The 27,750-nt window shown below is 42.8% G+C and overlaps 1 protein-coding gene across 1 annotated transcript in view; it reads left to right on the top strand.

Moving 5' to 3' along the window:
• The window catches only part of LOC136577884 (dynein axonemal heavy chain 11-like), a 390,521-nt gene that overhangs the window by 165,221 nt on the left and 197,550 nt on the right, over positions 1–27,750 (top strand). Inside the window, exons 39-45 of the mRNA XM_066577803.1 lie at positions 2,752–2,956; positions 6,498–6,663; positions 9,009–9,111; positions 11,699–11,938; positions 13,576–13,737; positions 21,533–21,726; positions 24,653–24,815. Coding sequence (XP_066433900.1) covers positions 2,752–2,956; positions 6,498–6,663; positions 9,009–9,111; positions 11,699–11,938; positions 13,576–13,737; positions 21,533–21,726; positions 24,653–24,815 — 1,233 coding nt within the window. The remainder of the gene's footprint in view (positions 1–2,751; positions 2,957–6,497; positions 6,664–9,008; positions 9,112–11,698; positions 11,939–13,575; positions 13,738–21,532; positions 21,727–24,652; positions 24,816–27,750) is intronic.

The following is a 27,750-nucleotide window of genomic DNA, read 5'->3' on the forward strand; positions in this document are numbered from 1 at the left end:
GTATAATCGCCCGAGCGATCGTTTTTCACTGATCACGACCAGAGCTAGAAAGCGTATTTTCGTTTGTTCCTACTTTGCAAACGGTCTTTTCGGCGATCGAATATGCGTTGGCGCGTATTTCGGTCGCATATGTTCCGTTTTTTTTCGAATTGCCGTTTTTACGCGCCGTAAAATCGCCCATGTGAACGAATACATTCGAAACCATTGCCTCAGATGGTCACGTATATACGTTTGGTCGCAAAAACGCGCCGTTTATGCGCTCGTCTGCCCGCACCCTAAGAGTGGGTATACATTGTAATATATATTGTTTGAGCAGCTGCTCCAAATAGTCACATTAGCGAGTTGTTAGTATATGAACCATTGTTGTTTGCCTGCTTGTGCACAGAGCGATTGTTGTTCATGCTCACAGTTGCTGAAGCGCACACCTCCCTGCAAGGTTTATGGGCTAGTCATTGAAAAACAAACAATTGCCTGTTTACACCAGGCAATAATGAATCAATCAATGACTATTTTTTGGTGAGCTGAAACAAAGCAATTAGCTACTAGTGAACAAATTCTCGCTCATCACTCGATTGGTGACCATGTTTGAATAGAACAACTGTCGCTTGCATTCGCTCAACTGAGTGATTCATTGGGTAATAGTTATTCCATGTAGAGCATTACATATTTTCTAATCTCATACAACCTCCAGCTGTAGAATGTCTTACAAGTTGGGCTGGTCTCACACAGGGGGATTGTCATTGCAATTTGTCACACAATACCAATAGCCCATTGATTTGTATTGAGCCATTCACAACTGCAATTTATTTGCACGTGTATTACTCAAGCATATTCTATCTTGGCGCATATTACACGAACATACACGCCAAGATAGTGCATGGGGATTGACGGCATGCAGCAAGTACTCATGTCTTTGCTTACTTGCTGCCTTCTCACGTGCGAGACAGTCAAGTGCGGCACGCCAACACACACGGTCATGTGAGCCCGGCCTTAGGCACTTCTTCCGTTGTAGTGTGTATGCTGATTTTATTTTGTTTTTACTGTTTATTTGAAGTATATTATTAATCACACTCGCACCTTACCCAACACAACCAGCTGCAAATCTACCAATAGTGATGCAAAGGTCTGTCCTAGAACAAGAATATGGGTTACCACATAGCAATTACGCCACAGTGCCCAAAATGAAAAAGGGGACAGATAACTTAGTCTCTCTTTTATTTCTAATGTTTTACAATTTATCGTCCTCTCTTCTACAAAACCGCCAAATTCATGAATTCGTTCTTGTGGCACATGCAATTAAGTGTTTGACTGAGCGCACCCTTCTGTCCTTTCCTATTCTTATCTACTACATTGTGTCTATCTACTGTACAATCTTTTATCTGATATTCCTTGTCTAAATCACTCAACACATATTAGCTCGTTGCTCAGTTTATTAGGAATTGATCATGCGTTCATGCCTTCTTCCATTTCAAGAGTGCTTTTAAGTATTAGGCTCTGTTGTAATCAAGTTGAATGTGATAATGAGAACATGTTCACATTGTTAAAGTAAATGAGCCAGCGCACTTAAAGTGAAGACACATTTGAACTACAATTTGTGGTCTTCTCAGCAATATTGAATAGTCTGGGAGGAATGTTTATGGCATAATAACCCCTTAAGTTCCAGGTTTCGGCCTTTGACGTGGTTGAGTTCACCGCATTCATTTCATACTTGGCATCCTTTTGCTATAAAGCGCAGAACGTAGGTGTTTGGTTACAGTCGTTGAGATATATATTACATTATGTTGGTTCTTCAAGTTAGAATGGCCTAGAGTTACAATATTTTCAGGATACAATGGGCTTTTCTGGCTTTTGTGACCAGATTTATCATACAATGTCACAGACAGTCTGGATCTGTGTTACATGGGATTCATTGGAAAGTCCAGAAAATCGGCATGGGGATGTCATTGGTAAAACACCTGTATTTACTAAAGTGCATGCACTGATTGGCTGTCTAGTAGGACCTCTCCGCAGTACAGCACGGTATTACATGTCCTACATTGCTCTCTACCTGTGCGAAGATGAGTGGCACCTTTAGGCGCCACATGAGGAGGGTTCCATGTTATCTTTCCAGTGCACTATGTGTTCACCACAGACCCTGGAGAAGCTCCTGTCCTCTACATAGAAAGTGTTTTACAGCCTTCAGCAGCTCCTTCGGACTTTTACATGTATTGATGTGCTTTTTCTGTATTCATTATTTGCAATTTTTTTGTTTCACTTTGTTTTATTGTGGGATGCATTATAAAATCAGACCACTCAGCAGCCATTACCGACTCATCTGAGTTGATGTAGAGATGTATTCAGACTAGAGATGAGCGAGCATACTCGCTAATGGCAATTACTTGAGCGAGCATTGTCCTTAGCGAATACCTGCCCGCTCGGAAAAAAAGATTCAGCTGCCGGCGGGGAGCGGCGGGGGAGAGCGGGGAGGAATGGAAGGGAGATCTCTCTCTCCGTCTCTCCCCCGCTCCCCCCTGCTCACTCCCGCAACTCACCAGCATCGGCACCCAAATCTTTTCTTCCGAGCGGGCAGGTACTTGCTAAGAACAATGCTCGCTCAAGTAATTGCCCTTAGTGAGTATGCTCGCTCATCTCTAATTCAGACCCTTTCCCTCTTGTATACATTTTTAGAAATAGTTTACATAACCATGTTCGGTGTTAAAATACATCAATAATCATGATTGATTGACTGTTTCTATCTTTATGGAAACGCAGACTGTCCTGGTACACACTGCTGAAACTGTACGTTTAAGGTATTTTTTGGATTTATTGCTGGAGAAGGGGAAACCGATAATGTTAGTTGGCAACGCTGGTGTTGGTAAAACTGTCTTGGTATCTGAAAAAGTGTCCAAATTACCAGAAGAGTACATTATGTCCAAAGTCCCTTTCAACTACTACACCACATCTGCCATGTTCCAATGTAAGTCTCATTTTCAATCCCTGATTTTTTGTAACTATACAGTAAAAAAATAAAAATGAATCTAGTTCAAGTAATTTATTCTGCAGCACTTTCAAGTAAATTATTTATTACCCCCCACCAAGCTGGGCACTCATTTTACCGACCTCGGAAGGATGGAAGGCTGAGTTGACCTTGAGCCAGCTACCTGAACCATGCAGGGATTGAACCTGCAACCTTCAGGTCAGGAGCGAGAGCTTAGGACTGCATTTCTGCTGCCTTAGCACTCTGCACCACACAAGGCACATACAGTCTGATCCTATGAAGGGCTTATTCACACTGTTATATTTTGGATTTGTATTATGACACCCATAACCTGCTATGGGGCTATATTGAATATACCTCCATGTGCTTGTAGATTTAAAGGGGTTGTCTGGTTGGACAACTTTTTAGGTACAGCTGCACATGCATTAAAATAACAAAAGCAGCAAAACATACCTCTCCTCTGCACCTGGCGATCAAGCACTGAAACACAATTGTCCTCCCAGTGTTTGTTTAGGAATGGATACCATCTGAACTCTGCAGCCAATTAGATGCCTCAGCAGTCATGTGCACTTTTGGCATCACCACTCAGATGCTGGGAGCCACAATAACAGGGGAATGGCATTTGACCATTGTGGACTCTGATTGGCTGCAGCTGTCAGGTGGTATATGTTCATAAACAAACACTGAGAGGACCACAGGACTGCAGAGCTGGATTACTGGGGAGAGGATGGGTAAGTACAGCTGCTTTGTTATTTTTGCACATTTGCATTGATATTTAACAAATCTTCCGACAACCGGCCAGCCCCTTTAATACAGTCACAGAGGGTGTTTCTCACAGATTCATACAGTCCATAAAATATGTTCAATCACAAGCCATGTTATGCAGGGATTCTTCTGTAGAAACATTGCTTGGTGTGCCACATATGGTCCATATACACGGCTTTGCTTAAATGGTCACTAACTTTTCAAACATGTGCCTATATGATAGCCAGTGTGATAACCAGCAAAACTGCTCGTTACGTTATTTGTCTAAAATTATGTTTTTGTGATGAAAAATAACTCTAAAGTGCTGGCCACTAGAGGTCTCTCTTCCTCCTACAGCCTTCTTTTAAATGAGTAACAGACGACCTTAGGGCATTAGAAGAGTCAGTAGAGGACGGTGTGAGCCAAAGTGCTCATGGAACTGTATAGAGAACAGGGTGAGGAGCGAGAGGGAGAGACACTTACACAGACATAGTGCAGGAGCTAATGGAGACTTTTCTGTTGCTGTTTACTCACATGTACACTGCTCAGTACTGCTGTACACTTCTAAATGATGATGTTATGTATCTGTATGTGTGTGCTATTCTATTCCACATAAAACACTAGAAACAAATGGAAATTTGACAAAATGGAGCCCTGTTGGTCTGCATTTCAGCAGTTTAGATTAATAGCTGAGATGGGTTCACGTCCCATCCAGGAGTGCCATTTTTGGGATTTTAAATGGAAACCCCGATGGGACCCCTGGATGGAGGCCATAGCAAGGTGTGAACAGGCCCTAATACTTCTTACAGCTGAGGGTGAGCTACAATTGTATCATCTGTAAGGCTGATACATTTTACTTACTAATACATATTAACAAACTATTGAAAGAGAGATGCTTATGCATTTATCTCATGCCTAAACTTAAAGGGGTTGTCCCGCGCCGAAACGGGTTGTTTTTTTTTCAAACCCCCCCCCCCGTTCGGCGCGAGACAACCCCGATGCAGGGACTGAAAAAAAGAACAGCACAGCGCTTACCTGAATCCCGGCGCTCCGGTGACTTCTATACTTACCGGTGAAGATGGCCGCCGGGATCCTCTACCTCCGTGGACCGCAGCTCTTCTGTGCGGTCCATTGCCGATTCCAGCCTCCTGATTGGCTGGAATCGGCACGTGACGGGGCGGAGCTACACGGAGCCCCATAGAGAACAGGAGAAGACCTGGACTGCGCAAGCGCGGCTAATTTGGCCATCGGAGGGCGAAAATTAGTCGGCTCCATGGGAACGAGGACGCTAGCAATGGAGCAGGTAAGTATAAAACTTTTTATAACTTCTGTATGGCTCATAATTAATGCACAATGTACATTACAAAGTGCATTAATATGGCCATACAGAAGTGTATAGACCCACTTGCTGCCGCGGGACAACCCCTTTAAGATGATTATGGTAATCCCTCTTCTGTGGTAACCAGTAGATCTGTGCCTGTGATGTACTAGTTTCTTGGTTGCTTTTATTCAATGACAACTAGCAGAGATCTTAAAAGTAGTGAGAAATTAAAACCCAAAGTATGTAAACATTATGCATAACTTTTCATGATACAATAATTACACTTTATGACTGGACAAGCCTTACAATATGTTTTAATTACAAGTCACTTGTACCCTCTAGGAATTCTTTAGAAGGCTGGGGTCATATATCCGTAATTCGTGGCGTGCTGCCCCCGTGAGGTATGTAGCAAGTATGCAATTACATTGCGTACTTGCTGCGTGCCACCAATGGCCATGCACTATCTTGGCATGTATGCATGTGTAATACATGCCTAATGCCATCTTAACAGCATTGTGAGCCCCTGGGCAAAGCAGTGTACTGGGGCCCCTACGACAACTACTCACAGGAATAAAAATGTAAATTTATGATCAAATTAAACATATTTATTTTATTGGCACTTCCAACAATATTGGTGTTGAAACATTAAAAACATGCTGTTCAGCAGCAAATAGTCAACATGATTATAGCGTTATTCACCTGGAAATATATATTATATGGGGATGTGGCAGGCACAGGACGACGTTGAGAAAACTCGGGAGAAATAGCAAGTTAGTAACCGGCGACCTACACTGGAGAACCGGAAGTCTGAGTCTCTAGGGTCCATTTTCCTCTTGCACCGTAGACTTGTTCATAGTGTCAGGCTAATTTACACTAGACGGTAACGAGACAATATACAAGATGATCCACACATCTAAAATCTCTCTTTTTATTATAGAATTTATGCATAATTTACAAAAGGAATTATGGGTAATGTGAAAGCGAAACAGAAGTTCATATCCCGCCACACAACATTATCATATATGATACAATGTGCATTGAAATGTTAACATACATAGATTTGTATAATGCCCCTATGCTTGTGAGGCCCCCAGGCGAGTGCCCGTCAGGCCCATGCATTAAGATGGCACTGTACATGCCAAGATAGAAGATGCTGTGATTGTTGTGCGCAATTTGTGTGAGCGGCAACATGGCAGCCTATGGAAATTCGTACAGCGTATTACTCACATAAGACCCGCACTCGGAATGCTCTATGACAATATGTTCGTGTGAGCTTGGCTCAAAGGATGATAGTCCTGGCACTTGCAGCCACATAACATTGCTAAACGTTAACCGCCTGCCAAAACATAATCTTTGTTTTTTACATCATATGACTTTTTTTGTGTTATCTACTGAATCTATAGAACTACACTACAAATTACAAAAATATAGTGTTTTTTCCCTTTTTTTTACTAGGCATCTTAGAAAAACCTTTGGAAAAGAGGGCAGGACGAAACTATTCCCCACCAGGCACTAAAAAATTAATTTATTTTATAGATGATCTTAACATGCCAGAAGTTGATGCTTATAGTACAGTACAACCTCACACACTAATTAGACAACATCTAGATTATGGTCACTGGTGAGTATTTAATATACTGATACACAATAACTATTCACCTAGTTATCCTCTTGTGTGATGTATTGTACTATTATATGCAGTTATTTCTTAGCTAGCTTGGTGTAACAGATAGCAGAACTTCACAAATTACTACCATTAATGGCAGCCGTTATAATGCCCATAGGGGTTGTACCTGGCTTTACACAGACGGACTTATTTTATGGAGCTACTGTACATCCTCTCTGCTCATTCTCTCTATGATTAATTATCAGCTTCATTCAAGTTCATTTTGCACTATATTCATGAACCAGAACACTGATAATTATAATCATGACATAGATTGTAAGATATCTAATTGGTATGCTTTTCCTGTGGAACATAAGTTTGGGCTTTACAAATATCATTTTGCTGCATATGCATTTTCCCATCGGCATCTGTGTCCAAGTTTTATTGTTGCTGTCTAAAACTTCCATTCATTCTTCTAACTTCATTCAATCACATATTTTTGGTATTATCACACCTGATGCCACTGCACATTGGAGTACATAAAGGGTGGAATGTAACAAGTATCAAAATGGGCCTACCTTTATGGTGCCAGTTCAGAAGGGCCTGGTAGTTCTTGCCCGTCCATATCCTCTCTACAACCTTTTTGGCCAAAGTTTTCATCTTCTAATAACAGAAGGAATGGGACTAGTCAGGGCTTGGCCTTGTCTCACCAAGGGCCCCATAGAGGCTAAATGGGCTACCTTTATGCTCTTATGCTTCTGCTATGGCAATGTTTCATTTCCACACCTTTCCTGAAACTACCCTACTGCGAAATCCAAGTACTTCTCCACCTAATCCTCTTGCCCTTCCCTATTCCATACACCTCCCCTTAGTGAGCTATGCTTGCACAGACCATGGCTGAATGATGGGCTCATTGAACATTACATATAGGCCTCTCGATATTTACATGTGACCAATCAATTATACAAAATAAGCACTTTCAGCTTATATCTTACGATGCCTATTTATCTTAGATAGTAAACTACCATGATTGGGTCCTTCTCTGTCTCCTTGTTTCTCGCTCCTGTGGGCTGCATTCCCACGAACGTATATCGGCTCGGTTTTCACGCCGAGCCGATATACGTCGTCCTCATGTGCGGAGGGGGGGGGGGGATGTAAGATCCAGGAGCAGGAACTGAGCTCCCACCCCCTCTCTGCCTCCTCCCCACCCCTCTGCACTATTTGCAATGAAAGGAAGCTGGATGGGGGCGGGGCTAAGTCATGAGAATTAGCCCTGCCCCCGTCCCGCCTCTCCCCATTGCAAGTAGTGCAGAGGGGCAGAGAGGGGGCGGGAGCTCAGTTCCTGCTCCTGGCTCTTCCATCCTCCCCCCCCCTGCAGATGAGGAGGACGTATATCGGCTCGGCGTTAAAACCGAGCCGATATACGTTCGTGGGAATGCAGCCTTAGGATGTTTTTGTCATAATTGAAATTTATATATACTGTTTTGTTCCCCGATAGCGAAGCTCTACAGAATATGTTGCATTGTTTATGTAAAGAGTCATCATAATAATAAGAGACTACCACAATATATGTAAGTGATCTCCAGTATTGTGTTCACACCTTGGCCGTGGAGCCAAAGAAGGTCCCAAAAGTCCCTCTACCCACATGAGCAGACTAGACTAGTACGGCATATGATGGATAATATTCATAACATATTTTGTATTGGGGCTCAGGAGTAGTGTTAAGTGAACTTTTTAAAAGTTCAGTGGGTTTGCCTAATTTTGGCAAAACGTTTGGTTCAGTCCGAATTAGGTTGAACCAAACTAGAACTTTGCCAATACCCCAAAAACTGATGTATAACTGTCTAAGAGCCAAAAAGCCTGGTATAATACTCTCAGGTTTACTAAGAGTGTATATAAGTACTTTTCAACTGTTTGCAAGGCAAAGTTAATGAATTTGAAGGAAGGACAAAGGAAAGGTGAAAAAGAATGAGAAGGAACAGAGCAAGAAGGAGAAGGAAAAGGGAAAAAAGGAAAAGGGGAAAAAAATTATATTTTTTCTTCTTTTCATTTTTATCCTGTTTCATTTTCTTCTTTTAGCGAGACAAACCACCTGAAGTTTATGTTCTTGCCGAACCGAAATTTTAGAAAAGTTCATTCCGAAATAGGGTCTATTGTTTGAATTCACTCAACAGCACTCAGGAGCATCAAGTTCCATCTCTGGTAATCATATTCACTGTAAAACCCTGGTGTATGCAAAATCCCACACTTATTGGTATCATGAGCTGCGGATTTTACATAACAATAGAGCAGTAAATAGGACATAGCTATTGAACCTGACATGGCGTGAGTTGGTATTTATGTTTATGTGATTACTATAGGTATGACAGGCAGAAATTGGTGGCTAAAGAAATTCACAATTGCCAATACATAACATGCATGAATCCCACGGCTGGAAGTTTCTCCATTAATCCTCGGCTTCAGGTAATTTACTATTCAGTATGTCACTTGTTTTCAGTGAATAAGATGCTGCATTTGATGCATGACTTCACCTGTCACATTTGTGATCTATAGTAACCATGGTGACTGTGGAAAAAAAGTCATCATATGTTTATGTAATAAATTGTGTTTTATTCCATCCGTTGTGTTCTGCACCAGATATAGTATAAAAAGGAAAAATGAGATTGGTTTACAACCTTGGGCATCAAATACATGACCCAAGCCATTTAATACACATGCTGCACAGAAAATAGGTCAGTGCCATGCTATGTATTTGCCATTTCTACTAAAGATATTAGTTGCACCAACAGCAGAGCAATTTCCATATGCAAATTTCAGTAGGAAATGGTTATAAAACCATAAAAAATTGTATTCTAGCAAATGTTGCAATGGCCACATTGCCATTTATAAATCAATCCTAAAATATGAGTCTAGGATAATGGTGCCCTTATTCCCTGATTGGCCTGAGATACCCCTTGCCAAATGTACTAGACAATGATAGGACTGAGAGAACAAGCTGGAACCATGGTCAATGTGGACAGATTATCCCTATCCCCTTCCCTTTCCCCACCCCACCCTATGTTTTCCCCTTCCTTCTTTTTCCTTCCTGTCTCTGTCTATTGTTTCTGTCGTTTTTCCTTTTCTCTTTACTTTCCCCAGGCGGTTGGTTCCTTCGGAGGAAGTTGTACTGGGGAGCTATATTATAACTGCTGCCTAAAATGTGGTTAGCTGAATAGCAAAACAGAACGGGTATTGTATTGCTACTTCTTTATTATAATTGTATTTCCATTCTGTATGCTTCGATATTAATGTGGCAGTGAATAAAATATTTTTTGAACCATAAAATATGAGTCTATGACTATGGCTTGGTCATCGCTGCAAAAAGTCCCTTATATTGAAAACATATACTTTATTAAATATCTTTAATAGAGATGAGCGAGCGTACTCGGATAAGCACTACTCGCTCGAGTAATTGGCTTTATCCGAGTACCGCTGTGCTCGGGGCTAAAGATTCGGGTGCCGGCACGGAGCAGGGAGCTGCAGGGGAGAGCGGGGAGGAACGGAGGGGAGATCTTTCTCTCCTTCTCTCCCGCCCGCTCTCCCCTGCTCCCCGCTGCGACTCACCTGTCAGCCGCAGCGGCACCCGAATCTTTAGCCCCGAGCACAGCGATACTCGGATAAAGCCAATTACTCGAGCGAGTAGTGCTTATCCGAGTACGCTCGCTCATCTCTAATCTTTAACAGTCACCCACAAACAAACATAAATATATACAAATAGCATGGTATATTGGCTCTATAGATATATTAACAGATAACTGGCTGACTCAATCTGCACGCAGGTCGTAAGATACTAGAAACTCATGATTAGTAGAATCATGTCGCTACTTCATTGACTCTACTAGTTCTTGAAATAGGGAAAAAAGGAATAAATAGAAAAAAAATATTTACATTCTACCCTTACTATATCCCTTCTCTCACACTTGCCTAACTGCGGATCACTCGCTCTGAAAAGGACGTCTCCGCTCCATGGTGGCTGACTACTAATATATATCTACACAGCCCTTTCAAAGCCAATATGTAATAAATTAACAATAATATCCCATATGCCAATGGATTTCTCCTTGCTGATATTACACAGAGTTCATCAGGGACAGAAATATACCAGGGAGTAAAACTTTTCCTCCCTTAATATAGTGACAGACATGCTTACCATATACTTTGGCGGGTTGTATCTATAGGTACCACCTCATCATGCAATAGGTCTCTGATTATCCCTGTATTATCACCAGAACCTTTCATATTATAGTACCGACCTGTTAGAATATAATCCGTCATCAAGCGGTGACTATCCTCCATGTTCTAGAAAAAATGTAAAAAAAAGAAGTTGCATTAAAATTACAACATTACTGTGACAAATGTGCAAACTAAATGTATCATATAAGAAACAAATGTGTGACAATCGCAAAAATTGGTCAGAAAATGGTCAGAATTCATGTGATCATTGTAAGTAACCAGCAACTTTTTCCTACTCTTAGAACTGTTGGAGCTGCGTATAAGTCATGTTGATACTGCGATTTTACTGCAACTTATTAGCAAACAAATGTCACCATGCTACCTTAGCCTATAACAAACATAATATAGTAAATAGAGATGAGCGAACGTACTCGTTTCGAGTAATTACTCGATCGAGCACCGCGATTTTCGAGTACTTCCGTACTCGGGTGAAAAGATTCGGGGGCGCTGTGGGGCGGGGAGGCATGGTGGAGCGGGGGGTAGCAGCGGGGAACAGGGGGAAGACCTTTCTCTCTCCCTCATCCCCCCCACTCCCCGCTGCAACCCCCCACTCACCCACGGCGCCCCCCCGAATCTTTTCGCCCGAGTATGGAAGTACTCGAAAATCGTGGCGCTCGGGCGAAAAAGGGGCGTGGCCGAGTAGGTTCGCTCATCTCTAATAGTAAATGTTCTTTGATCATGACATGCAGCTCAAAATAACAATAATCCAAAGACGAAATGTCCCACAGTAACTCGCCATATAATGCCATGACATAATATATTGTGTTTAACCTTTCAGAGACACTTCTCTGTATTTGCTGTGCACTTTCCGGGTACTGAAGCGTTAACCACCATCTACAGCAGGATAATCAGTGCTCATTTCCAACATGGAGGCTTCAGTTACAGCGTGGTCAAGACCTTGTCTACACTCATACAAGCTTCTATTTGTCTCTATCAGAAGATGACCCAGAATTTTCTCCCAACTGCAATAAGATTCCATTACATATTTAATCTGAGGGATTTAACCCAAATCTTTCAGGTAACACTGATTTATTTCTTATAACCTTTTAGTGGTACTTAAGAGGCAAAGTCTAATAGTGGTTAAGAAACCTAACTCTTGTCTTTAGATGGTCACCATACAGTATGTAGCAGACTCTCAACAAACCATTTATTACCAAACTTACAAAAGTAAAATTGTCTCTGCCGAATGTCAATGTATATGTTGTATACGATGAGAAGGTTTCATTATGTAAGAATAGGCTTCCTGCCTAGCACTAAGTTGTTCTCTTAATGTGAAGTAGGGTAGGAACATAAAGAATTTTAAGAAGTTAAAGGCTATGAAAAACCTTTATTCATAAAAATCAATACACACATATCTTGAGTCCCTGATGAAAAAAATTATGCACCTATTTATTTTTTTGCATTGAGTTTTCCTTCTCATGCATTTAAAAAACCTCATACTTGGCTTGCTAGAGTTCTCTCCGTCATTCAGGTTTCTGGCTTGGGGCATTTCCAGCACTGACCAGCTTGTCTCTCTCATGAACATGCACAAGCTAGGCTCCCCCTCCCCTCGCCTTTTTCAGAGGCTGTGTAGCATAGGCATGCCCATTCAGAGGCTGTGTAACATAGGCATGCCCATTCAGACGCTGTGTAGCATAGGCATGCCCATTCAATACTACAAAGCTACAGTAGTTTATGGTCTTGTTCTCCCTCACTGCTGATAAAAGCAGAAAATTTACATGCAGTGAATGTAATAGTACATTTACATACAGTGAATGTCATAGCCCTCTGTAATAGTAGCTTTCTCTGCTCTTTGGCCTCCTGATCTCCTACGCTGTACCCCAGCACTGTAAAGCAGCCTGTTGTAATGGCTCAGTAGACAGGTAGTGAATGCACATCCACAACAGGGAGTAGACTAGGGGGGGGGGGAGCTGATAACCCATAAAATTACTCTGATTGTCAGTTGTTAGGGAAAGCTGTAGACACATTTCAATTGTAGGAGCTGCTGCAGGAGAAACGTAATGAAGTATTGAGCCAATTCAAAGGAAAGGATGACTTTCGCAAGTGGCAGCGGTGTGTTTACAAGAAAAAGCATCTCTGATGCTCAAAACATCTCATGAACAAATTTGCGATTTTGCAACGATTTTCTCGCGGCGATATCGCGATTGCCACTGTGAAGGCGTCCTAAATAAACCATACAAAACACTCTTGGTATTTACTCGCTATTTTTTTAATTAATCATGTATTTTGGCGCATATTTTGAGGTCCTGTTGATTTCTATAGCAAAAACTGATACGGAAAAGAAAATCATAAGGGACACGTCACTTCTTTTTTCCACCGCGATGCTTTTTTTAAATACCCGTTGGGAAAAAACATGTCGTCAAGACAGGGACAAGGTTACACATTTCAAATCAATGAGACGTGCATTTTAAGCATATTTTGACGTGGAATTAGCATGAAAATACACATTAAAATATGTTAGGTGAACATAGCCTTGTACAGTAGTATCTAATGATGACATACTCTATAATATCTAGACACATTATGAATTCTGTTGATTTATATGACGACTCACCACTTAGCTCAACTCTTATTCTACGGTATAAATGTGCGCTGAAGTGCAAGTTTATAAATAAAATCATTTAATGTAATTGTGCATTTTACTCTATTACACAGGGAATGTTTTTTGCATCACCTGAGTGCATCCGTTTCTCCAGTGATTTAGTCCACTTGTGGCTACATGAATCATGCCGAGTGTACTCCGATAAACTCATGGAAGAGAAGGATATAGAATATTTTAAAACACTGCTCATCGATACAGCCAAAAGATTTTTTGAGGTTTGCCGCCTTAATGACCGCATGACAATGTTTGTATCTAAGGACTCAGTCACACGGGCGCATCGGCGCCCGTGTGACTGCAGCCAGCAGATAGCCGTACCTGAATACGGACGTCTCTCTGCAGTGCCGGGAGGAAGAACATGTGACAGGCTTCATTGCCGGTCATGTGTTCTCTCTTCAGCGCTGCAGAGAGACGTCCGTCTTCAGGTACGGCCGTCTTCTGTCAGTCACACAGGCACACCGATGCGCCCGTGTGACTGAGCCCTAAAGTTGTAATCTGCATTATTAGTCATTTTTAGTTGGACGTTGATAAGTTTTTGTTGTTGTCATTTTTAGTTCTTCAAAATTAGCAATCATGTAGTTTTATGGTTAACTAGGTGAAAACTGCTCCACAGTTAGCCATTGATAGTATCCATTTAATACTTTAAATTATTCCTGTTGGCCATGAATGTTAGTCCAACTATATGTTTCTGTTAATTTTGGGGGAGATTAATGAAACTGTCTAAAAGAAAAACTGTCTTAAGGCTGATTTACACACAAGAATTATCGCCCAAAAGTCATCCAAACTACGGCTTTTGAGCGATCATCTTTGTGTGTAAATGTGCACCCATCGTGCACTTACCATGCATTCTTTGTCCATCACTAAGTTCAGTTCAGCATAAAAGCCATCATCCCTGATAAGAGGGACCGCATGCTGAGGTCTCTGAGCAGTGCTGATAACATAGTTATTAGCCAGAAGCCCAGAGGCAGAACAATGGATTTAAAGAACAGACCACCTGCTGTTCTGTCAGTACATCTCCTGGCAGCTGATTGACATGAGCAGCTAATTAACATCATTAGTACCTAATGCAAAATGATTGCCCAAAGCTGTCAGTTTCTGATAAATTTTGAGCGAGCGTACTCGTGTGTAAAGGTCCATTTAGATGGGAAGAATGTCGGCCAAACTATGCCCAACACACGTCCCTGCACATACTCACTCCTGTGCTGCTGCACGAAAGCTAGTATCGCTGGCTCACAGCGGGGTGGCTGAAGGAGATTTCTCTCCTCGCACTACCCCGTCCCTCTCCATTCACTTAATACAGTGGCCGTTCAGTACTGAATGGCTACTATTTACCCTGAACAATCAGTGTTCAGCTTATCATGCAGCATAAACGATGGATGATCAGCTGAATGATCATCGTTCAGTGTAAATAGCAGCTGTTCAGTATTGAACGGCTGCTATGTTAAGTGAATGGAGAGGGGCGGAGAAGTGTGAGGAGAGAAATCTCTAGCAGCCTCCCTGCCTCCCTTCTGGCCGCTCTGTAAGCAAGCCAGCGATACTAGCTCCCGTGCAATAGCACAGGAGCGAGTGTATGCGGGGACGAGTGTCGGGCATCGTTTGCCTGACATTCATACTGTCTAAATGGACCTTTAATGGACCTTTAGTTGTCCCTTCTAACTAATCACCGCCTAGCTTTCATTTTGTATTCTGCTCTGGTAAAATAAAAGCTGCACTGTGATTGGTTGCTATGGGCAATTAAGACAGTTTTTCCTTTAGACAGTTTCATAAAACTGCCCCATCAATTATCAGTACCTATGGGGTCAGAGATTGTTTCTCTTCAACACTTTCAATACCAGAGGGGTTTTTTGGGAGGGGGTCATTTTCATTTTTGCCTTCCTAGAACCATAATTTTCTACTATTTTAATTGAGGGCTTGTTTTTCTGTGGGATGAAGTGTAATTTTTATTGGTAGCATTTAATGCACCATATATTTTGATGAATGTTTGGAAAGTGTTCATGGTGCAGTAAAAATGAAACGTTAATCAAAATACTAATGACCACTTGTCTGTCCGTGAGTGAGTTACATGCTTCGCCCCTGATCACATGAACATGACAGCATCAAAGGTCCTTCATCCCGAGTCAGTGAGTTGCATGCTCCTCCCCTTTTCACATTAAGATGACGTTATCACAGGTCCTATTCCATAGCAACTGAGGCCGCAGGGGGTTTGTAGGGGATGCATAACTCACTCAGGATGGCCTCTGGATGAAGGACCTTTGATGATGTCATTGTCATATGATCAGGGGCAGAGCATGTAACTCATTCACTCCAGATGATCAGGAGTGGAGCATATATGTGCTTCATCTGGTGTGAGTTACATGTTCCGCCTCTGATCACATGACAGTGACATTATCACAGGTCCTATTCTATACTAACTGAGGCCACAAGGGTTTGTAGGGGATGCATAACTTACTCACTCAGGATGACCTCCGGATGAAGGACCTGTGATGACGTCACTGTCATGTGATTAGGGGCGGAGCATGTAACTCACTCCAGATGATCAAGGGCAGAGCAAGAGTGAGCGAGTTACATTCTCCACCACTGATCACATGATGGTGACTAATCAAAGGCCCTTCATCCCAAGTGAGTGCGTTACATGCTCCAACCCGATCACATGACAGTGACATCATCACAGGTCCTGTAAGCATACAGCTGTTGTCTGGCTAAGTTCGTTAGTACAGCAACTGGTGCCGCAGGGGTTTGTAGCAGATGGAATACTAAGGAACACTTACACCAGCTGTGTGCTTACAGGACCTGTCATGCTGTCACCGTCATAGGATCAGTCACCTGAGTGGGAGCAGTCTGTGGTCACATTACCAGTGGGTGATCAGTGTGTGCAGGACTCTGCTGTGCTGCTTTTCATCCCTGTTGTTTGAAAAATGTATGTAGCAGAGCTGTATGTGATGTACATGTAGCTGTGCTGTGTGATGTGCCACCAGAAACACTGGTACTATATAATTTCCTAATAATTACTAGTCAAAATACTAATGACCACCTGTCCATCTGTGAGTGAGTTACATGCTCTGCCCCTGATCACATGACAGTGATGTCATCAAAGGTCCTACAACATAAAGCATGCTGAGCCTGACAGCAGTCCTATACTTACAGAACCTGTGATGATGTCACTGGCATGTGATCAGTTACCTAGGCTCTGTGTGAGTGAGTTACATGCTCTGCCCCTGATCACATGACAGGGATGTCATCACAGGTCCTTCATCCCTGTGCAAATTACAGGGCGGACTACATCCCCTACAAACCCCTCCGGCCTCAGTTGCTATGGAATACTAATGAACACCTGTCTGTAAGTAAGTTACATGTGAAGATGCCACCATCATGGGATCAGTCACTGGGGCTATGAGCTCTGCCCCTGATCACATGATGGTGACGTTATCACAGGTCCTTCACTTTATTAAAAACCTGCAGAGGCGGACAGTAGCCATGTGCTTACAGCACCTGTGATAATGTCATCATCATGTGATCAGTCACCTGTGTGGGAGGAGTCCAGGGTCACATAATCAGTGTGTGCATGACTCTGCTGTGCTGGTTGTGATCCCTGTTGTATGGGATGAAGATTGTATGTAGCAGAGCTGTATGTAATGTACATGTAGCAGACCTGTGTGTCTGTGATGTGCATGTAGCAGAGATGTGTGTGTGAGAGACGTGCATGTAGCAGAGCTGTGTGTGTGTTTGACATGCATGTAGCAGACTTGTGTGTGTGATGTGCATTTAGCAGAGCTGTGTGTGATGTGCATGTAGCAGAGCTGTGTGTGATGTGCATGTACCAGAGCTGTGTGTGTGACGTGTATGTAGAAGATGTTAGGAGGAGACTTGCGGTTGCCAGAGGGGGTGTGCGGCACGGGCGTGGCGGCATGCCCGGGACCGTCGGGGGCCATTGTAGTGTCGCCCGGGGGTCGCCTGGTTGGGTTAGTGTCCGAGCTGGTGTCAGACGTGGGTCCGCATCGCTGCTGGGCGGGGGCCTTTGCGGCCGGGCTCGGAGTTCCCCTGTTAGCGGGCGCGGCCGGAGAAGAGCCAGTCTATATGCATCACCGGCCAGCGTGTCACCAAGTCCCGCCCGAACCTAGGCGGGGCTTTTGGTATTTAGCTCCACAGACACTGTCAGTCCCTACCAGTGTTCTCCAGCTAACACCCGCTCAGGTTTCTCTCCAGTCTGCTGACCCGGTTTTGCTCTGACTTGGATTTAGTCTGTTCCTTGTTTGTTCTTTGTTTGTTACTTGGCGCTCCCTGTCCTCTGTTATAGGTACATTTTGTCTCTCTGGTTAGTTGGTCTTTCCTGTCCTTTTCCTGGGGTCCCCATCAGTGCAGAGTAGGGACCGCCGCACAGTTGTCGCCCTGGGGTTTAGCCCAGGGGGCAAGTAGGTAGGGACAGGGGAGAGGGTTGGTTATAGGGACTTCCAGTCTTCCATTCCTAACAGACCCTGACAGAAGAGCTGTGTGTGTGCGCCGTGTATGTAGCAGAGCTGTGTGTGATGTGCATTTAGCAGAGATGCGTGTGTCTGTGATGTGCATGTAGCAGAGCTGTGTGTGTGTAACGTGCATGTAGTAGAGCTATCTATTACCTATCAAACACCCTACAGGTGCAATGATGGTGACATCATCACAGGCCCTAAAACAGCAGCCATGTGCTTACCATTTCAATCCCTTTCACTATATCATATGAGTAAGTGATGCATTGCACCACCAGAAACACTGGTAGTATAATTTCCAAATAATTACTAGTTGTATCTAGAGATGAGCGAGTATACTCGGTAAAGGCAATTGCTCGAGCGAGCATTGCCTTTATCAAGTACCTGCCCGCTCGAGATGAAAGGTTCGGGTGCCGGCAATGGGGGAACGGTGAGCAGCGTCTGTCAGCAGGTGGGAGCGGGGGGGGGGGGGGGGGAGAGGGGGAGAAAGAGATCTCCCCTCTGTTCCGCTTTCCCCCGCAGCTCCCTGCCCGCTGCCGGCACACGAACATTTCATCTCGAGCGGGCAGGTACTCGCTAAAGGCAATGCTCGCTCGAGCAATTGCCTTTAGCGAGTATACTCGCTCATCTCTAGTTGTATCCTATAGGTCAATATGATTATGGCAATACAGAATTTATGTATTAAAAAAAACTGTTTGTTAAGAAAAAAGGTTTTACCGCCATATTCTGAGACCCATAACTTTTGTTTTTTCATCAGTGCAGCTGTATGAGGGTTTTTTGGCAGGGTGAGTTGTAGTTTAAATTGGGTACTATTTTGGGATGCATATGATTTTTTTCACATGAAAGAGCCGGGGCCGCCAGGCGCGGGTGAGTACGCGCTCGTCCCTGCAGGCTCTCGGGTCGGGTCCCGCGGCGAGAATTCTCGCTGCCGGATCCGACCCGCTCGTGTGCAGGCGGCCTAAATCATGCAGCATAAATGAGACATTCCATTTTTTCTGCGGACCGGTACGGTTACAACGATACCAAAATTCTTACATTTTTTTTAGGTTTTCCCACTTTTCTGTAATAAAAACCCTTTTTTTGGGAAATCTTTTTTTTGTATTCTAAATTGCTGCATTCAAAGTCCTGTAACTTTTTTATTTTTCGATGTGCGGAGCTCTGTGAGGGCTTATTTTTTGTGAGACGAGCTGTAGTTTTTACTGGTACCATTTTGGGGTACATACGGCTTTTTTGATCACTTTTATTGCGTTTTTAGTGAGGCAAAATGCAAAAAATTAGCATTTTGCCTCAGTTCTTCAGCGTTTTTTTTAGCGTTTTTTTCCATGCACAGTCAAAAGCATGTGCAACTTATTGTACACGTCGTTACGGACGCGACAATACCAAATATGTGGGGTTTTATTTATTTTTTACCTTTTTTTATGCTAATCTGAGAAAAAGCATAAAAAAATGGTTTTTTTAATCTTTTTTTTTACATTTTTTTAATTCATTTTTTTACACTGTTTGTGTCCCTCTGAAGGACTTTAACCACTGCCCTGATGATCGCTGTAATAAGGCATGGCAGAGCTACTGCTCTGCCATGCCTTATCGCTTATACAGCGATCATAGGCATAGGCAATACAGGACGCCAGTGTCTGGCGTCCTGTTGCCATGGTGACAGGCCGGGCTCTCGCAATGACATAGTGAGAGCCGGCCGGAGACACAGAGGGAGTGTGGTCCCTCTGTGAACTCTTTCCCTGCCGCGATCTACTTAGATCGCGGCAGGGAAGGGGTTAACAGCGGGGGGCGCATCTCCGATGCCCCCCCGCTGTTACAGCGGGACGCCGGCTGTGACTGACAGCCGACTCCCGCTGCGGGATAGCGCGGGATCATATGTGATCCCGCGCTATCTCCAGGACGTAAGTTTACGTCCTGTTGCGGGAAGTACCACGCTCCCAGGACGTAAACGTACGCCCTGCAGCGGGAAGGGGTTAAATGCTTTAAAAAATGTAAACTTGTTTTAACTTTTTTTTTATCCAACTAGGGGACTTGAATCTGCAATCTTTTGATTGCTTGTACAATAAACTGCAATACTTTTGTACTGCAGTACATCATAATTGTAATGTCAGCCTGCTAAGCTCTGGCACAGATAGAGCTTAATAGGTTGAAATTCATGGCAGACCTAGGAGCCGTCACAAGACCTTAGGCTGCTTTGGTAAACAAATGAGATCACGAGGAGCAGAAGGAGCCCCAGTCAGTTTAACTGCAACATCTAAACAGTTTAAGGGCGAGCACCCACTGGCGTTTTTTTACCTGCGTTTTGCGTTTTGCGTTTTTCCTGCACAGGCATAGAGATAACATGTGTTCCTGTCCACTGGCGTTTTTTTTGCGTTGCGTTTGCGTTTTTAACATAGGAACTGTCAGTTGCATATGTGTCCTTATTTTTCTCAATGGAAATTAACGGAAAAGCCGCGAAAACGCCGCGAAAAACGCGCGGAAAAATCGCGGGAAACGCGGCGAAAACGCTGCGTTTTTTCCCGCGGAAAACGCAATCGCCAGTGGGTGCTCGCCCTAAGGGTGCATTCAGACGACCGTATATTGGCTGGGTTTTCACTCCCAGCCAATATACGACATCTCTCTCTGCAGGGGGAGAAGGCTGGAAGAGCCGGGAGCAGTGCTCTGAGCTCGTGCCTCCTCTCCGCCCCCCTGCACTAATTCCCAGAACTTAGCCCCGCCCCCGTTCCGCCTCCTCTCATTGCATCACTTTTTACTCTATTTTTTCTTGGCTACAGAATGACCAAGAAAGCTCAATTCTGTCAGGTCTGTTTTCTGACAGACTTAGGCCTCCTTCACAGGGCCATATGTGTTTTTACGCCCAGCCAATTGCAGCTAAAAATCGTGTGAAAGAAGAACAGTTGCAATCAAGTACCGATCTTAATTAGCGTGTTCTTGCCCATTCACACAGGCCACTGTGGCGTATTGGCAAAAAAATCCTGTGCAAAAATCCCTTGGTCCGTATTAATCCTTGGAATGACTAATAATGCTTAAATAGAGAAAGCTGTCATCTTTTCCCAGTGTTGGATGCAGCTAAACTCCCTCCCTTCTTTTTTTTAGCTCAAATAGAAGTTTATAGGAGCTTCCAGTGTATCTCATCAAAATATATGGCAAGACCTATTATTTAATGAGCCGTATATAATCGGTTGCCGTTTTCAGTCGCCGATGTCCCATTATTCCCGGCGCAATTTTTCTATGTGCCTAAAAATCACTCATATGAATTAATATATTGGAAACCAATGCTTCAAATGGTTGCGATTCTTTGACATGGCTGAAACAGCTGCATATATACAGTTGTGTGAACAATGTGGGATTAATAATGTAATATTTTAATAAATGTAACTTTTACAGATTTAGCTATACCAATTTTTAGATTTTTTTGTTTTTTGATGTGAATCCCTCATACATATATCTCAAAAGAGCTCTGTATTATCTGGCACATTGGTCAGTACATCAATGTACACACAAGTATCTTCATCATGTAATCAGTCCGACTCACTTCTTCATATTGTTTGCCCTGCAGGGTGTGGATGAGCACATATTTATCAATAAGCCTTTAGTTTATTGTCACTTTGCTCACGGTGTTGGAGAACCACGTTATTTCCCAATATCCAACTGGGGAAAGCTGACAAGAATTCTGTCAGATGCTCTGGAGCACTATAATGAACTTCATGCTGCAATGAACCTGGTTCTTTTTGAAGACGCTATTGAACACATGTGAGTTTTTTTCAGAAATGGAAAATTATTTCGAACTTTGTACATTGAACATAGATTTGTAGATTGGGATTGTTGGGATGCCATTACTGATACATTTATAGCTTAAACCTTTCCAATCCAATTTGTATCCTGGCTTTCCTAGGGGGCTTACTCTTTTTCTGCCATTATACAACAGCGCTATATGCTGGCTAAAGCCAGTACTGCATGAGGTGACATGTTGGATAGGCTCTGACAGCAGAGAGGCTGGCAATATACAGTAAGAGAACCCCGACGGATGTCTTCCAACATCGGAGCTGTGTAGCCTTAAATCATAATGTCTTCAGAGGTCAGACAGTGGATTGGAAAGGGTTAATAATGCTATACATTTCAGAATGGATCGTACAGGGAATCCTCAATCTGTCACCTATTCCAAGCTGCCTGTTGACCAGGGGTGTAGGACTATTTTTGGTACTAGGGCCACATTGTAAGATTGCACTAATTAAAGGGTACACAGCAGAAATGTTAGATGTTGTCTCCATGAATCCAGGAACCTTCTGCTTAGCTGACTGCTCATTGTATTGGGATAATCACCAATTCTAAATGTTGCTTGCACAGTCTCTTAGATAACAATCGCTGTATGTCTATGGCTAGCTTAGAGGGCTTTGTCCAAGACTAGAAAGGTTCTAGTGCGGTTTTTCCAGAAGTAGTGCCATATCTGTCCACAGGCTGTGTCTGATATTGTATCTCATCCTCATTTAATGAGTGGAGCTGAACTGCAATACCAGACACAGCTCATAGAAAGATGTGGTGCTGTTTTTTGAAAAACTTTTTAAAATTTTTGACGTCCTGAACAAACCCCTTTAATGCTGATTATTAGATTTGCCATAGAGGATTGTACTATTTTATCTTTTCACAATACTATGCTGAGCTCAGGTCTTGCAGTAGATCAAAATAACCTGTGAGTTGGAGAAACCAGAGACAGAACTCATTGTGAGCTGTCCATGTCCTCTATTAAAACAAATGAAAATTGACACTTGTAGTATTAGGAGAACTGAAACAGTTGAACCATATTTCTGGAAGAACCTTACGGTTCACAGTCAACCTAAACTTCAGGCAGTTTATGGAAGAGGAGTAGGAGGGGAAACAGTAAGGTGGCTCAGTGGTTAGCACTGTTGTCTTGCAGCCATGGGGCACTTGGTTCAAATCTTATCAAGGACAATAGCCTCAAAGAGCCTGTATGTTTTCCTAGTGCTTGTGTGAGCTTCTTCTTCATAATAATTGCCTTTATTATATAGTGCATACAATTTTTCATCAAAAAGAGGAAGCATGGTGAATCAGTGGTTGGCACTGGTGCCTTGCAGTGCTGGACCCCAGTACTGCAAGGCAACAGCGCTAACCGCTGAATAAGAGAACCACCACCACCATTTGGCTGGGATCATTATTATTGGTAAAGATTCGATTCAAACTAATACAGACCCAACTAAACCTTTTTACGAAAGTCGTCGAACCGGCCAAACTGAACTTTTCAAACGTTTACTTATCTCTGGTCACTTGTATTGCCAACACTGACACAAGACCTTCATGAATATCATGTTTAGTTCAAGTATCATTTTGGAAAAATGTCATAATTGCATTGGTAAATCTCCCCATTGCTTTTACCTCTGCTCCTCATCCAAGCTCACATAAGCACAGTAAACATTAGAAAAAAGGAACCCAAAACTCTATGCTTCACAGGAACTGGCAGCCACGTTCCTCTGCAAAGTGCCTGTATGAAAACGTTGGTAAGGCCGGCTGCACATGGGTGAGAGTACATTTACGTGCACATTTGCTCAGCGTATTTGCACAATGGGCATTGCAAAAAATATGCAACCATGCTCACATGCATTTTGGCGCATAATACGCTGCGCAAATATATTTGTGAATCCGGCCTAATAGAAGGTGACTACAATTACCTATAAATAGAGATGAGCGAGCACGTTTGGATGAGGCAGTTACTCGAGCGAGCATCGCTCTTCTCGAGTAACTGCGTTCTTGTCCGAGCAGGCTCAATGTGGGGGGGGGGGGGGGAGAGAGATCTCTTTCACTCTCTTTCACTCTATCCCCCGGCAACCTCCGCCGCCCCCCGCTCACCCCCGCCCCTCGCTCCCCCCCCCCCCCCCCCCAGAGCCTGCTCGGACAAGAATGCAGTTACTCGAGAAGAGCGATGCTCGCTCGAGTAACTGCCTTATCTGAGCGTGCTCGCTCATCTCTACCTATAAAGCATGATCTAGCGTTACTGTCATCACTGGTTACTAAGCAGCTGCTCAAACTTTTTTGGGTGCCGCCTAGTAAAATTTGTAATTGGAAATTCTAGTTTTGCCTCTTCAGCATACCCCTCTGGCGCGGTATAAAATATATTGTGTCGGTTAAACACTATCAGTCCATCGTGCTATATTACAGGTTAATTAGCTAAAATTATTTAAAAATCACTATATTTTTATACTAATATGTTATCACTTCTATCTCCAATAAGCAAACTATTCCCTGTGCACCCAATAACTACATGCATCATAGAGTTTTACAGCTGAAGCACAGATAATCGATAGTAAGCGCCCTGGATTCATTCTGCTATTTATTTTACAGTGTAACCCCTACCATTGATTTTTCTGAATTATGATCATTTGGGTTACAATTCCTGCTCAATGTTTATTTACTAAAATATAAAAAAAATGAACTTGCTATGGTGGTTAAGTGATCTCGTCAAGATAAAGCCCTGCTGAGTGAATCAATGGGAATTGTTTAAATCCAAGCTCCTGGACTGACATCTCAGTGCTGGTCCGGAGGGTGGTCTCAGGCTGCGGCTAAACACAGACTTCCTGTAGTTAGATGCAACTGTGGAAAAAAAGACAAGAATATGTACATTGCTTTGAGAAATGTGGCTGATTGTTCCTTTTGATCCCAATTTTAGCTGCCGCATAAGTCGCATTTTGGAGTTTCCATATGGAAATGCACTATTGATTGGAGTTGGAGGTAGTGGCAAGCAAAGCCTGTGTCGATTGGCAGCGTTCCTGAGTTCCCTTGAAGTTTTCCAAATAACCCTCCGTAAAGGCTATAGCATCAGTGATCTCTGGGTAACATTTTATGAAACTTTTTAGTTATCACAATAAAGCCACAAGTTAGTAACGAGAGAAAAATGATTGGTTTTGTGTATACTTATCGTCTCTTGGTCCAAAAATGTGTAAGATTTACGTTACATTTTAAAGTTATTTTGTAAAATGAAAATATTGGAGCTCTTAGTAGCCTTTTCAGGGCCAGGAAATGTATCATTTCTCCTTAGGGAGAGCACGTAGAAGGTGAGGAGATTTATAAGGCCATTCATGCTCCTCTGGGTAATATGCAAATAGAAAGATGGAACAATACCTCTACAGTACCACCTATTGGAAGACAGTATTCCTGCAAGTTAATGTCAGACTTTTTAAACAAGCCTTGTATTGATGACTGGGAATTGTGAGCCAAAGCCAGAATAACAATGCACAGACAGCTGTTTCAGCGTGATTGGCCCTTATAAGTGTGCAGCAGGTTTCTGGCTCTGCTAGTGAGAGGCCTATAGATGTGGTTTAGGAGGGGTATCATTTATCCTTAGGGGGAGCACACAAAAGGTGTGAGGAGACTTATAAGGACACCTATTGTCCTCTGGGAAATATGCAAATAGAAAGATGGAACAATACCTCTGTAGCATCACCTATTGGAAGGCAGCATTCCTGCAAGTCAGTGTCAGACTTTTTAAGCAAGTCTTGTAACAATGACTCGGAATTGTGAGCCAAGGCCAAAATAACATATTGGAAAAATAATACTTCATGAATTTATATTTTTACCATGAAGTATGACTAAATCTGCAACGGAGTCTCTGAATGCAAATGTTAAGACTTATGATCTATTTGTGCAATGTCTTGTGAATAAAAAGTCCTGAATGTCGCATTAGATTTTGGAGAGTGCGGAGTTCTTCATATATAGGGATCTGGGTTAGAAACCTGATCCAAGCACCCCGAATACTTCAGAGGGCTGTGTTTCTTTTCTTATGAACTTTTCTGCAAATTATCCACTGGATGCAGTCCCCAAATTTTCCCCAATAGATCGTCAGGGGAGAAATAAAAAAAATTCCTACAAAATCACCTGGTAGACTTTGACCTTGTTAGCAGTCAGCTGAAGACCAAGCAAGATATAAAATAGGTCTTCCATAAATATCTTACATATTTGTTGTCACGCTGAAGGGATCTCTCATTCCCCTACTAGGTTCTTAACCCTTTCCAATCCAATTTGTATCCTGGTTTTCCTAGGGGGCTTACTCTTTTTCTGCCGTTATACAACGGCGCTATATGCTGGCTAAAGCCAGTACTGCATGAGGTGACACGTTGGATAGGCTCCGACAGCAGAGAGGCTGGCAATATACAGTAAGAGAACCCCGATGGATGTCTTCCAACATCAGAGCTGTACAGCCTTAAATCATAATGTGTTTAGAGGTTAGACAGTGGATTGGAAAGGGTTAAGACAGCAAAAATCAAAGCTGTACACACTATAGAGGCAGACATTGCAGCTGTATTTGGTATCTTTGGGGAGAGAGGGCTCAACCCTCGTTAGTGCCATCTCTTTTTCTACTGGGCGGAAAACCTGTGCAAGATTTTCCTATAGAGAAAAACTGCCTTGTTATTGAACAAGGGGGTTGAAAATTGATCCAAGGGGCATGGCAAGGTTATGGAGGGGAGACAAATATTATGCCCTTCTGTCCTGGACAGGAAAACCCAGAAGCATATTGTGGGGCCTGTTTTGATCTTTGGTATGTACTGTACGCCACTGGTTATTCCACTTTTGCCTCCTTGCACCATATCGTATGTCCTGACATAGGGTCATTACTGAATATGTTACACAACCAAACACATAAACCCCAAACTAAGGACTTAACAAAATTATATATTTATTTATTTATTTTTTGCAGGGTTAGAGCTACATTCTCTATAACTAATAATTCACTTGACATATAACTTGTAAATTAAGACATTGACATTGAGTAATTGCCATCATCCTTTGGACCAGTAAATAGTACTTTGTAAGGCTTCCCTAGTAACAAACAGGTGACCAGCCTTTCTCTTCATTATGGGCTACGTAAACAATGCAATTTCAAGCACTTCAGCGCAATTAAAATGGTGGCAATGAGACTTCTCCCGAGTAAACAATGCCTCAAACTAATTCTTTGCTTAATTATCCATTTGCAAATATTCTTTTTTCAAAACAACTTGCAGGTCAGTGCAGAAGAAGCCGTGCCGCAATTATACACAACAAATAAACCAATTTCTTAACTCATACTTAATTGCACAAAGGCCTGTTCTCGCTGATGGAGGGATACAGTAGTTTCCATAGTACCCAACTTGCCCATTGAAATAGTAACTTTGTTACTAGACAGTTTTAATCCTCAACTCTTGGTTGGCAGTGTTTTGTCTTGACACACAATGACTGGCACGCGTATAGAAACTATCGACAGTTTGGTATATGCAAAAGTTTATTAACAACATGTGGCATATTTTAGGGCAAAATATTGGTAAAACGTACACTGGGTGGGGTAAGAGCAAGAAAAATGCCTAACATGCTTAGCAAGTTGTACCTAATTGTCATCCCCCAATTGGTGCAGATTGTGCAGTATTAGGTTGGGGCTACATGGAGACTTTTTGTTGCACAACTTTCCAATTTTGACTCTTGTGTGACAGCTGCAGCTCACAGGCGTGCACTCAGTCACAGTATTCCCTGAGATTACAGCCATAGCTTAAAGGGGTTGTCTCGCGGCAGCAAGTGGGGTTATACACTTCTGTATGGCCATATTAATGCACTTTGTAATATACATCGTGCATTAAATATGAGCCATACAGAAGTTATTCACTTACCTGCTCCGTTGCTAGCGTCCCCGTTGCCATGGTGCCGTCTAACTTCGGTGTCTTCTTGCTTTTTTAGACGCGCTTGCGCAGATGGATCTTCTCCCTTCGGCTGGTCTTGGAAGCATCGGCGTTTTGGCTCCGC

This window comes from Eleutherodactylus coqui, chromosome 8 (genome assembly GCF_035609145.1).
Source record: "Eleutherodactylus coqui strain aEleCoq1 chromosome 8, aEleCoq1.hap1, whole genome shotgun sequence".
In the NCBI taxonomy this organism is placed as follows: Eukaryota; Metazoa; Chordata; class Amphibia; order Anura; family Eleutherodactylidae; genus Eleutherodactylus; species Eleutherodactylus coqui.